The sequence below is a fragment of the Phoxinus phoxinus genome (assembly GCF_949152265.1).
Source record: "Phoxinus phoxinus genome assembly, chromosome: 18".
Taxonomy (NCBI): Eukaryota; Metazoa; Chordata; class Actinopteri; order Cypriniformes; family Leuciscidae; genus Phoxinus; species Phoxinus phoxinus.
In genome coordinates, this window is record NC_136893.1 from 23,669,655 (window position 1) to 23,682,377 (window position 12,723).

Consider the following 12,723-nt stretch of genomic DNA (forward strand, 5'->3'; position numbering starts at 1 on the left):
CTAACAAAAAATCTAGCTTGTAAATTGTTGTTACGTTTGACCCACCTGCGTGTTACATACTTTTGTCCCAACTGACGGGGTCGGAACATGAGCGACTGATGTTAAAAGTGAAATTACCCTTCTCAAAATACCTAGGCCTACATAGACCACACTTGTGAGTTATTGACCACAGCAAAAATATATCTATGTCTAAAACATTATCTTTTAAATCAAGTTTTTCTGAAATATTGTAGGCTACTTTCGCTCCTAAAAAGTTATTTTTTTTTTTTACTTGAAATGTAATTTTGCAGAAGGAGTGTCACATGGCAACCCGTTCTCATTCCCAGGGCGTCGGCGTCTACTTCCAACGCACATGGCACCCTTCAGCGTCTATAGGAAACGCACAGAGCTCCACTAACTCCAATGTTAACCCATCCGCGCTACTATTGGACGCCCAGGGCATGGCGAACTGAGTGTTGATGTTTTATAAATATATAATTTTATTTTTATATATTTCAACACAATCATGTGATTGATAATCCTACAATACAATATTAAAATGTTATGGTCATTATTTTTTTTACCTCTACAACAGCGTCATTGATTAGTTTAAAGATTATTTTATTAATAATATATTTATATTCAGCATACCATTAGCACACAAACGTTACCATTTCACCATTAATAATCAATTAATCTCGATAAAATATTTGGCACAAGAGAACTACCCATAATCCGTTGCTATGGAGACTCTGACGGGGTCATTTGCAACCAATGCACCAGAGTTTGGGAGTTTTTTCTTTATGAGCATTTCTGAGACAGGTAAGTCAAACTTTGGCTATCATTTATTTTCTGAAGGTGATATACAGCTGTTTTAGAAAGACAACATGTCTGGCTTGATTTGCTAAAATCTCGCAAACCTTTTTCAAGAAGTAAAAAATTTAAATGTAAATCTTTGACTCGTTCTCAAAGTAGTTTAAGCCAATTTAAACTAGCTAACGGGCTTGCTAGCTAAATTCTACCGTAAAGGAAACACATGGCTGCAGGTTAATCTGTTGAGAAGACTGATGCAATCTGTTATGAAGTTGAGGCAAAATTAATTAATTGTACGGGCCACAAAACGAGCATTACAATATTATATATTGTAACGTTATTAAAGTGAGTGTGTAAAATTAAAATTCAGGTATTTTTGTAAAAAAAAAAAAAAAAATTGCCAACGTGAATGACATTATAACCTCACGTTATAACTCTGCATGTATTTTCATATTTGTTTTACTTTACATTTTCACCCGAGTACAAACTATGAAGATGCATTTGATTATAGGTTTTCATTAAGTAAGCTATCTCTTTATTTTTATGTTACAGACATGTTCTGTCAATATTATCTCTGTTTAGTTTGTTGAAAATGAGTGGTTTGGATTTCGATGCTGAAGATTTGGAGTTAGAGGATGAGCTTCAGGATGTCAACAGAGTTCTTCGGGTTTTGGAGGTAAGTTTAGTGTTGCATTATGGCAAAACGTTTGAAGAAAATTATTTTACACCTCAGTTATTGACTCATTATTTGGAGTGTTGCGTGTTTGTGTCTTGTTGAATTACACAGAGTGAGGCTCAGAAGGAACTCAAGGCACAGAGGGAACACAACCCAACCCCTGTCCAATGGAAGAAGTGTGACAGGCATGGGTTTGTTATTCCTAAAAGGCCTTCATCCAGTAGTAGGAAAACCAGTGGAATGCCATCTGGTTAGTAGTCATACTTATATTTCTCCTTTCTGTTTACTTAACAATTTCTATTACTAAATTAGTCTCAATGTCATTTTCAGCGGCAACTACTAAGCAACATCAACGCACAGGTAAAGCAAAAACAAATTTTGTGATTTAATGAAAAACTAATAAAGATTGATATTGACATGGTTTTAATCTCCATAACCTTATTAAAGTCTGTGAAAAGGAGTTTCAAAGTTCCAGATTGTCTCTCTTCTCTCCTTATGTCACGTTGAAGGGGTTGCAGTCTCATCAGCAATACCATTAGTTAATGAAACAGAGCAAATGTTGTTGTCAGAATTGTACTGAAAACTGATAGTCTCCCTTATAAAATCTGCATGTCTTTGCCACCTGTATTTCCTTTAAAAAAAAATGTGTTAACACAGAACAGCCCAGATGTGCGGCACCAACTGATGTTGTTGCCAGTGTCAACCTAACAAAAGGTACATAATTAAAGCACAGTGTACTGTAATTGCCTGGATAGATTATACTTTTAATTAGTTTATATGTCATTTCTTGACAGTTTTGGTTTAGGTAGAAATGAATGAGCTGTTGTCAATTTGAAACAATAGAGTTGGTTTATTGGCAAAGTTTATTTTTTTAATTCTTTTTCTGTTAGGATCTGAAACTGAGGTGCTTCGTCAGGAGCTGCTTGAGCTGCTTGAGGATGGAGTAGACGAAGTAGACAGTACAGAGGATACAGCAGTGACAAATAAGCAGATAAGAAACAAAGTGTCCTCACAAAAGTGGAAAGAGGCCAGGCCATTTCTTCTTGAAAATATGCCGGCTACCCAACATCCACATCCACATTGTGGGTGCCAGTGCGGCAAGCAAGCTGTTGTGAGGTGTCTGGACTGCCTGCCTTTCCCGTTCCTTTGTGAGGACTGTGATACTGCTGTTCATTCACGCGCTGTCTTGCACAACAGAGAGTCACTAACTGGAGGGTTTTTGCAGCCTTTGTCAGAGTTGCATCAGCAAATGGGTAAGACCATTTCCAAGTATTATGCCTTACTATGTATGAAACATGGGCTATTCCTGTTACTGGATTCACATTAAGAAACCAAATGTTGATGTTTTTCAAATTCTCTATGCAATGCATCTTTTTAGTTGAATAAATAGTTATTATTTGCAGAACAAGTTAGTGTGTGTGCTTTTTTTGGGGTATCTAAACAATACACAATTTATTTTTTTGATAGCACGGCTGTTACCTATACAGAGACCAGATCGTGTGTGTGGCTGTTCAACAGGCAACATTCATGTGTCACCTGGCAGAAATGTGGCTGTCATTACCATAAATGGTAAGTGGACATTTTACACATGGTAGCTTCGCTTTAATCTTGAGAAGCTGCAGAGTTGCAGTCTCTATTATTTAGTCACTGTAACTCACCCTGTACACTTACCACAGCTAAACTGAGGCATATAGTTGACATCTGCTCTGCTCGCTTGCCAGTCTTGTGCCGAGTTGTGCCCGCTGAGAATTGCATGAACTTTTCCTATAACCATTTAAACTTATCAGAAAGAGGGAATTAGAAACAACGGCCTGTTTCCTTGTTCTGTTGAGATAAATTAACAGTATTACTTAATTTATTCATTTGAATTAATGCTCCCTACAGGCCGCTACAACCTTGTATTGCCAGCTGTGAGTTGCACCAGCTGTTTCCTAACATGGTCCCCCACCATTAAGGACATCCAGCGTGATGGATACTGGCCTGGCACCATGAATTTCTGCACCCTGTATACCACTGATGTCTTTCAGTCTTTCTATGACCTTAAGATGGCCGCACCAGGTGTATCACTTAAGGCGTACATCAAAATGCTTGATGAAAGAACAGGGCGCTTCGGAAGAGTACGTTTTCAATTTTGCCAAGCTTAATGAAGATGCATGCAATGTTTATTAGTTAGTGTTTATGGTGAGTTACACATACACAAATATTATTTTCCTTAGACTTTTCTCTTATGTTTGTCCTATATCTAAAAGGCTGGCAAAATATCAGCTGATGCCTTCAGCAAAAGCTTTTCTGAGTGGGTCGCTGTGACGTACGAGGTGGAGAAGATATTCCGTGATAAATCATTTGACTGCCCTGCCTGCACTCCAGAGATGCTTGCAGTGTCAGTTGACGGAAACCGCAAGCTTTATCGCTTCAAATCAAGTGCAAGGTATTTCACATTTAGGGTTTTAGACCAAAAAAGTATTCCTAACTATTGATTCCTAAACTTCAAATGTTTAGTAGCCAAATCAGGTTAAGGAGCCAAAATGTCGAAATTTTAATATGAAATTATATTTTATGCATTAGATATAAGGGTTAAGTTAACTAGTAGCCCATGTCAACATTCAGCACTTCAGAGTATTGTATTGTATTGTTTCAGCACTTCAGAGCCAGGCAACTTTGAAGGTCTTTATTCAGAAAGATGAGGAGGTTGCTGAGTTTGTTGACAACATCCACAGACAAACAAATCATGCAAGTTTCAATATTTGTTTTTGTCTCACTGCAGTCTTGACACTATTTACTTTAAGTACAATAACATAATCATACAGACTTATTAATGAAAGAGTAAGAACAGAAAGTGTAACCTGTGCAGGAAATTACTGATATTTTTTAGACTTGCTTGATTTAGGCTTCTCCAGGGTTTAATGTCTTATTAAAATTACTTTAAGGTAAGAAAAGGCATACCTGAAAACTTTATGAAGCTCAGATTAATTTTTTTCTATCTATTTCAAAAGGACAGTGATGGCTTTTTATATCCATACATTTGGAGGTTCCACACGTGTTAAACTAGTTTATCCTAGTTCTGCAAACAGAACACATCATCCAGTCCTGTAACTTTGAGAACCTGTTGACAGTAGGGCTGTCACGATAACTACTTTTTGTTGTGCGATATATTGCACCAAAATTAATTGCGATAAACGATATTATTGTAATTTTCAGACCATTTTATGCCACTGATTACATTATGACAATATAATAGCATAATAATGATGCAAGTACACCAGGGTGGGAAATTAACTTTTTTGTCTACCAGCCACAGTGGCTGGTGGATGCCCAATTTTACCAGCCACTTATATTTTTTACCAGCCACTTTTTCCGGAATTCAAATTGCAAGAAAGAAATTGCTTCAATATGTTTTTTATTTATTTCAGGGTACCCCCAGGATCCTCCAGCTTAAATTCAAGGCTTTTTAAGACCTTTTTAATACCATTTCAAATGAAATTCAATGCCAACTTCGTACCCATTCCAACATAAGTATGAGGGGAAAATATACATTTTAAACCCTGGAAAATAATTATGTAGGCTACTATATAGGCTACTTGAATTAAATAAAAAATTTTATTTAAATGATCAGTCATATTTAATACATACGCAACAGCGTTGTAGTGCGCTTGTGTGTAGGCCAGTGTTCATTTTGGCAACCATTTTTGATTCAGTCTTAGTCTTCATCTTCAGACGAAAATGCTTATGAATGCAAACTTTTAGTCATTACTTTTAGTAAACTGCAGTTACTTTAGGTAGCTATTTTATATGTAGTCTTTAGACAGAAAATGTCATAATTATTCTCTCTAGGGGTCTAGGCCATTCAATTAAGCTTATGAGAAATTATTTACATTGCACTCTTTAGCAGTAGCACTTGTGCAATTCTACATATCCCTTTTCCTAAGTTCCGTGGTTCTCCAATTTTTTTGAGTGCCGTACCCCCTGGTACCCCCCTCTCTTCCACTTAGACTGCAGTCACACCTTTTCCATTAAGGGACAATATTCGCCCCCTTTAATACATTTTTCCATTTAATTTTTAACCTTTATAATACCTTTTAAAAATAAATAATGCTTTAAATAAAACAATGTTCAATAAATATGCAATGTTAAAAAACGTTTAATATTAATAAAAATATTATATTAAAATAGCCAGTAGGTGGCGGTCATCGAGTCATTCATTCATTGAATCTCACGATTCGTTCAAAGCCACAGATTTCGTTGCAAAATAGAGCAATAAGCCTGACTACTGTTTTAAATGCAGTACATCAGTTAAATGTTACCCCTTTTTTTTTACTGTTGTATAAAATCAATGTCACATTTGAAATCGTGTGGATATTCGGGAAACATTGCATTCTTGCTCATATGATCAACATTAAAAACACTGCTGGATATCAGCCTGCATTTTGATCGCAGATTTAGTCGCACAAACAGCGCAAGCGGCTCGTGACAGAACACAGACCGACTGAATGACACTTTAATTTAAGTAGAAAATCTCAAATACACACTTTTTTTATATATTCTCAGCTTAGCTAACGGTCTCTTCAGCGCCGTGACACACAGCGCTGAAAACCAATCAAAAGAGTTACTCGACAAAAGTGTATTATTGTTACTTAGCAACCGCATTTTCTTTGACAAAGGCTGTCCAATCCGTACAATGAAATCACTCGCAGCATGTGTTTATTGGTTACATTCAATGTTAAGTCAATGTAAAGACGCGTTTACGCGCGTATGGTGGTCCTGTCCTGGTCCGTCGGTGGATGCGAATTTTTGCGAACTGTATTCGCTTTTGGTGCGAACGCAGCATTATTATAATCCACCCGCCACTGTGGCTGGTATACACGACAAAGTGACCCGCCACTTTGAAAAAGTACCCGCCCTCGGCGGGTGGCGGGTGCTAATTTCCCACCCTGAAGTACACTCTTTCAAAGAACGTTTTATTCTTATTCTGTAAGAATAAATTTTGACATTGGAATCGGAATGTGAAAAAATATATCCCAAATAAATAATAAATACACTTTTGTTAACAAAAAAGTGCAAGGTACAAGAACTAGAATATTTGTGACATTCATTTTTATGTAAAAATAAATATTTTCATTATTTTTAATTATAAAAAAATGTATATATCACGGCACCAAAAATTATCGCGCTCATTTACATATATCGTGCGATAAGTCGATATACTGACTATCGCGACAGGCCTAGTTGACAGTCACAAATCTTAGAGGGTTTAAAAATTCATTTAGTTTTATGTTATAATCTTTGAATTTATAGATCTCAGGAAAAGGGTCGTGTGGATCTTCAAGTTGGAGAGCAGCTAAGGAGTCTTCCAGGAAAAATACCAGCAAATTGGATGAGGAAGGGCTTGAAATTGCTGTCTGTCGCCATGGAGTCCTCCTTGGAGCACTAAATATGTATCGAGGGGAGATTTTTGCCTACCCTCTTTTCCTACAAAGGACGTTAGCAGAAAATGCCCCAGGAAACTGATATGGCATGCAAATATTTCCCATATTTGTCCAAGGTGGCTCAGCAATGCCCTGAGATGAGGAAGCTCCTGTCCATGCGTCCTTTCCTGTCTGTAATGCATGCAAAGGCTCACACTGGGAAATGCGAGGTACATTGCAACGTTAATGACTAAGTTAGTAGTCATTGAATAATTTAGAAATAACATTTATTGTACGCACTTCTTATTAGATCAAATGGGGAGGCGCATTTCAGGAAGGTGCAGGCTCAACAATTGGAGAAGAGGTTGAGCAAGTGAACAGTTTCTTGTCCAGAGCAGCAATCACGACCAAGTACATGTCCAAAGCAGGTGTGTGTGGTGTGGGGGGTGGGGGGACTTGTTGTTGTTGTTAATAATTTGTACTGACATTGAATTCAGGAAGAACAAACATGCTGACCCTTCTGGCTTCCGGGTGGAATAAAAAGAAAGTCAAGAATATGGGCCGCACTTTAAGCCAGAGATATGCCAAGGTAAATTTTTTAACAGTGATGTTGATATCATAATGAAAAATAAACACAAATAATGTACATGCGTACATGTACGGACATTTGTTATTGTAGACCGTAAGGATGCTCAAAGAACAAGTGGACATCCTGAATGCTACCAAAGATGAGCTTGGTGTAGATGACGACACACTGCAGCTATGGGTGTCTGAAGTGCAGCAATGGGCTGAGGGTGAGTTGGCTGGTTGAAAGGTTGCTTTGCTTGCTTTATCGGCACATTTGCGTGAAATTATGTTAAATAGCACACACTGTATAGCAGTGGTCTTGTCATAAAAATTCCTGGGAAGGTTATGGGGTTACACAACAGAGCCAACGTGAACCATAGGTTTAGCCTAATTATGCTTAAAGAAAAATTATTGCTGAATGTAATAGAATGATTGTGATTGTGTATCCTCAATAATGTGACTCTGATTTAGAAACGGATCCAGGTGATGGCAGCCTTGGGGCATTGCAGGCACGAATAGAGGAGCTAGCAGTCATCATCAAAGTGCGAACCCAAAATCTTTACTACTAAATAGAGTCTAAATACTTTATATGGGGGAAATTAAAGTATATCAATTATTTTCATAAATACAGTATATATTTTCATGTTAAACTAAGGACAACTTACTTCTCAGTAGATGCTCATACAGCTTGCTCATCTTCATGATGATATCTTGAGCAGCCCCTTCTGCTGGCTCAAGAAAGTGGATCATATCTCCAATCATCTGGCCATTGCGGTCTTGATGGCCCAGAAAAAGGATGGCCTTGTAACCCAGTGCGTTGAGTTTCAAAACCTGCAAGAACAACAATGAAGACAAATATTTGTATCCTCTGGTTTGACAAATTAGTATTACAGAAGATTATGGTACAGTGTAGGTGTGTACAGGCCAGTTTAAACAGCACCAACTCAAGAGCTGCAACTTTGTTAAGGAATCGTGGTTCATTGCAGCTCTGATGATGGCAAAGAAGTGGGCAGATTCACTTGTGTGAAAGCAAAAATGGTTGTATAGATCACAGTTTGCAAAAGTTTCCTCTGACAGGTCAATGTAGCCTGTATAAGTGTGGATGCTTTCAGCTTTAGAAGCTAAAATTGTCCTAAACCCCAACTATATTTGTCCTGCCCTTCTGGCAACCAAAACACAAACCTTCTAACTCTTAATGATATTAAATGCATTTACAACTGTGATGAATATTTAATTATCTGGTAGGCCTACCTCTTGTTAAATCAGAATTATGAAAACTTACCGACAGCTGGGCAGAATTTACAATTTTGCTAAAATTTCGGTTCTTTTTAACTGACGAGGCCCAGTTGCTGTTCTTAACTTTTTGGTGTTTTTTTATTAGATCCAGATTGATTTGGAGGCAGCATAGGCAGGCAACGCAGGTCTTTCTGTTCAGCCTGTTAGAAGTCTGGCAGGAAGGGCATGGTCTGGTTTTCGGATTTGTCATTTCTGCAAATGAAAATGAATCATGTCAGGAAATCTACTTTTAAAGCAAATTACACATCACAGTGCTGGAATTGACTACAATAGACAAAGGCAGAATTAAATCCCCAGAAGCTAATATCAAATTCAATTCACTGTAGAAAATTAAAGTATAGCACCACAGGATAGTGGGACAGGAGTAAGTAATTAACCAACAGGCTACTGGAATGCTAGTGGCAAGGGAAATGTTAGCCCTGGTATCCTCAAACACATCCAATTAGTCCTGGCTTTTGAAAGTTTATTTAGTGTAAATCTTAATATTCCTTTAAAGGTGCCATGTGTAAAAATTGAGGTAAAAATATCCAAAAAATGAGCTACACGCATCAAAAGAATGAGAAGAAATAAGGGCAATGATGTCATTAAAAAAATGTCAAGTTATAGTGCTGCAGAGATATCAACCTTAATTAGCATTAGCATAACTAGCCACGGCCCGACAGGTGTCGTAATACCAGTTTCGGCCATGGGAGGCGGTATGCGGGGCACATAACCACCAGCCAACCTGCAATACATGAATAACTCGCACGGCTTGTGGGCGTACTTGAACCTGATGTCTATCGTGTGGAAAGTACAGCCCACTACTTCATTTCAATTCAGGGAAGAGAGCGGAAGGATGGCTGAAGCCTTTGGCAAGAGAAGCACAAATCAGATCAGATAAGAAAAGGACCGCTCGTCACGGTCCCGGCTCGAAAGCGCGGGGGACGGCGAGCGAACTGCAGCGCATAGCCCTGTTTTACAACGTTCAGCACCCATTCTGACACGCCCGGGATCGCTTCACACGCATAGCTAGGGGCAGAATGGTCTCCGTGTTCTGACCGCCGCACTGCGCGGGTTCGAGAAACTGAAACGGAGGTATCAACGCGGCGCGCGCGCCCTCGTTGTCTGAAGAGTGCTGCTCGCTGACGACAGCAGCCGCTGATTCACATTCAATGACTCGGTCGCTAAGGACGGAGAACAATTTGTGGCGCGAACAGGTCATGTGTAGCCTACTGTATCTTTCAACAGTGTTCGTGTTTTTTTTACTATAGTAGAGATGATCGGTTCACGTGCGCTGTCTGATGTTTACTGCATCACTCGACATGGAGAGGTTGGGTAAAGTAATAATTACAAGAGCTTCACGGATATCAGATACGAGCATTCAACGGCCCTGTAGTGTATATATATATATATATATATAGGTTATTTGTGTTTGCGCACGTGATATCAGGAAGCAATGTAATAACGTTAGGCTACCTGTAATACACACATGATGGCGATGCGCAAATCGAGTGTGTGTGTGTCACAAATCATTATTGTTTCTTCAACTTATTAAAATATCTTACTTTACTGCAACTATCTGTTTCTGCTTCTTTATCATATTTATAGTGTGTGATTTATAAAATACCATATCCTACATCACATATTTATATGGAATGTGGAGTATGACTTGATTTTTTTTGCCAGACAATTACACATGGCACCTTTAAGTGAACATGATCTTTAGAAAACAGATAGAAGATGACTAGCTGACTATTGCCATCAAACTTAATTTCAAAATCTACCAAGAAAGCTAATTCAGGCTAGCTGGCTATGCAAGTGTTTTTTGCACCAAAATATTTGCAAAAGAAAAATATGTTGCAGCGGTATTAGTTCTCTCTGGGTAAACAGACGGCTTTCTGAAAATATTTCATGTTTGATAAACATTTTTTAACGACATACAAATCATCTGGAGAGTTTATAACTAACTTACTATCACTTCAGAGATAAATCCGTGCGCTCCGATCGGTTCTGATCACGCGGGAAACGTGTGGCGCCCTGGCTACATTTGACCAGTGCAACGGCATAAAGCCTACGTGATCGATAATAATAACTGTTATATTTATCCTATTGCATTGTTGAATTATTAAGCACACTTTCGTGTTAAGTTATAAAATGTTGAGGATATTAAAACAAAATACATTAAAACATTTAATTACATTAAAATAAAAAAGTGTGAACAAATTCCTTTATTTCTCTGCATCAAAGGGTAAAAAAATAAAATAATAATGTCCATAACATGATCATAATGTTTTGTAGAATTATCAACCTTTTTTATTAAGGATATCATTATCCATCATCCGGGTTTATATTGGAATGAGTTGGTGACTGACGAAGTCTTCTTGTGTATATGAAATTTTCCCAAAATAATAAAAAGTTATACAACAAAAGTAAAAGTATTATTATTACTTGTATTGGAATAATACATAGGCTACTACATATATCAACATTATTTAATTTAGTTATAACATTTGTTTTACTTCTAATTAAATTTTCCAGATCCAGCCCAAAAAGAACAATTACAAAACAGATGGATTATAGATACTTTATCTATGGTACAACAATCACGTGAATAATCAATATCTTTAAATCTCTCTAACACACTTTTTGATATATACCATGTAAAATTTTAAATGTAACCTCTTTTACTTTATAATTCAAACACAAATACATCAAGCTTTGTTCCAGTTTATATTTCTAAATACACTGTTCCACAATGAGTAGCTGTTTTCACCTGTTAAAATATGTTTATTAGTACAACTGTGTTTCAGAATATCAATGTCTCCAGGAAACATGATGTCTTTAACATACAGTATATTGCCTCAGAATAATATCTTCCACAAGTTCTTGCATAGAAAAATGTATAACTTGTTGAGGTATGGCGCCAAATACAACAGCATACTCTTTTGGTGTAACTGGAAACCCAAATGTATCCAATAATTCACTATAAGAATATAATAAATTACCATTTGAGTTTAAAAGTTGTCTAACTAATGTAATATTATATTTTCATACCAACTATTATAGAAGAGAGATCTATTTTTATATTGAATGCATCTATTATTCCAAATAATACATTTATTTGGGGGGAAATTGGGCTTAAACACCAGCATCCAGGCCAATAAAGCTTATTATTAATTTAGCTAATTTCACAAGCAGTTTATTCATTTCAAAATCACATCACAACAAAAATCTATACCAACAAACATATTAAACACATGTTTTGGAACTGTATACACATCATTGTATATACATACACTATCTTTTTCTTTCATGAATTTAATTAACCAATTAACAGGACATGTGCAATGCCGTCGAAATGCTATAATGACGTATGATGTGCGGAACGTGCATCTCAAATTCTCCTTCCACTCATCAACATGTGTGAAGTGGAGCAGGATAATGTCCCATCAATTGGAATTATTTATTTAAACAAAACAAAAGGTGTGTATGTAAACATAGATGTAGCTTATTCCCGATTGGAGGAACAAGTCAAGTCACCTTCATTTATACAGCGCTTTTAACAATATAGATTGTTTCAAAGCACCTTTACAGTGATAATAGGAAATTAAAGTAACAGAGATTGTTTTGGCTTTACGGCAGCTCTAGATTAAAGTTATTGTCCAGCTAAAGTAAGTTTTGATTGATTCACTTCCGTTGCAAAGATCATTAGTCTTTGCAATGGAAAGTCTAATGATCTCCGCCAACAAGACACCGTTCTAACAGAAAACACTCAAAACCTTGAAATATAGGTTCCACGGTGCAGGCGTTGAATAATATATATATATATATATTATATATATAATATATATTTATATATAAAGTGCGTAGTGTTTAGTCTATGTATGCGCATTTGAATATGTGCGCAGGTATGTAGTTTTTCTCTACAAATTGACCTCAACAAACTCCCTGTCTGGCCTTAAAAATTCATAATGCAACCATAATTATTTAGACGTTTTATCTGTACAGAGG

The 12,723-nt window shown here is 36.9% G+C and overlaps 3 protein-coding genes across 3 annotated transcripts; all 3 read left to right on the forward strand.

Moving 5' to 3' along the window:
- Positions 1 to 811: 811 nt before the first annotated feature.
- On the forward strand, positions 812 to 2,515 carry LOC306986030 (uncharacterized protein; the record flags this gene model as incomplete). Its single annotated transcript, XM_079588862.1, has 6 exons — positions 812 to 1,468; positions 1,580 to 1,718; positions 1,799 to 1,828; positions 2,126 to 2,182; positions 2,359 to 2,444; positions 2,501 to 2,515. The coding sequence occupies exons 1-6, from the start codon at positions 1,385 to 1,387 to the stop codon at positions 2,513 to 2,515; spliced, it is 411 nt and encodes a 136-aa protein (XP_079444988.1). The 5' UTR covers positions 812 to 1,384.
- LOC306985341 (uncharacterized protein) lies at positions 2,464 to 6,964 on the forward strand. Its single transcript, XM_079587486.1, has 6 exons — positions 2,464 to 2,721; positions 2,936 to 3,037; positions 3,353 to 3,585; positions 3,718 to 3,896; positions 4,107 to 4,198; positions 6,761 to 6,964. Exons 1-5 carry the CDS (start codon positions 2,520 to 2,522, stop codon positions 4,150 to 4,152), a joined length of 762 nt encoding a protein of 253 aa, XP_079443612.1. The 5' UTR covers positions 2,464 to 2,519; the 3' UTR covers positions 4,153 to 4,198; positions 6,761 to 6,964.
- Positions 6,965 to 6,975: 11 nt separating this feature from the next.
- Positions 6,976 to 8,006, forward strand: LOC306986032 (uncharacterized protein; the record flags this gene model as incomplete). Its single annotated transcript, XM_079588873.1, has 5 exons — positions 6,976 to 7,100; positions 7,181 to 7,298; positions 7,368 to 7,459; positions 7,550 to 7,664; positions 7,909 to 8,006. The coding sequence occupies exons 1-5, from the start codon at positions 7,029 to 7,031 to the stop codon at positions 8,004 to 8,006; spliced, it is 495 nt and encodes a 164-aa protein (XP_079444999.1). The 5' UTR covers positions 6,976 to 7,028.
- Between the last annotated feature and the right edge of the window lie 4,717 nt (positions 8,007 to 12,723).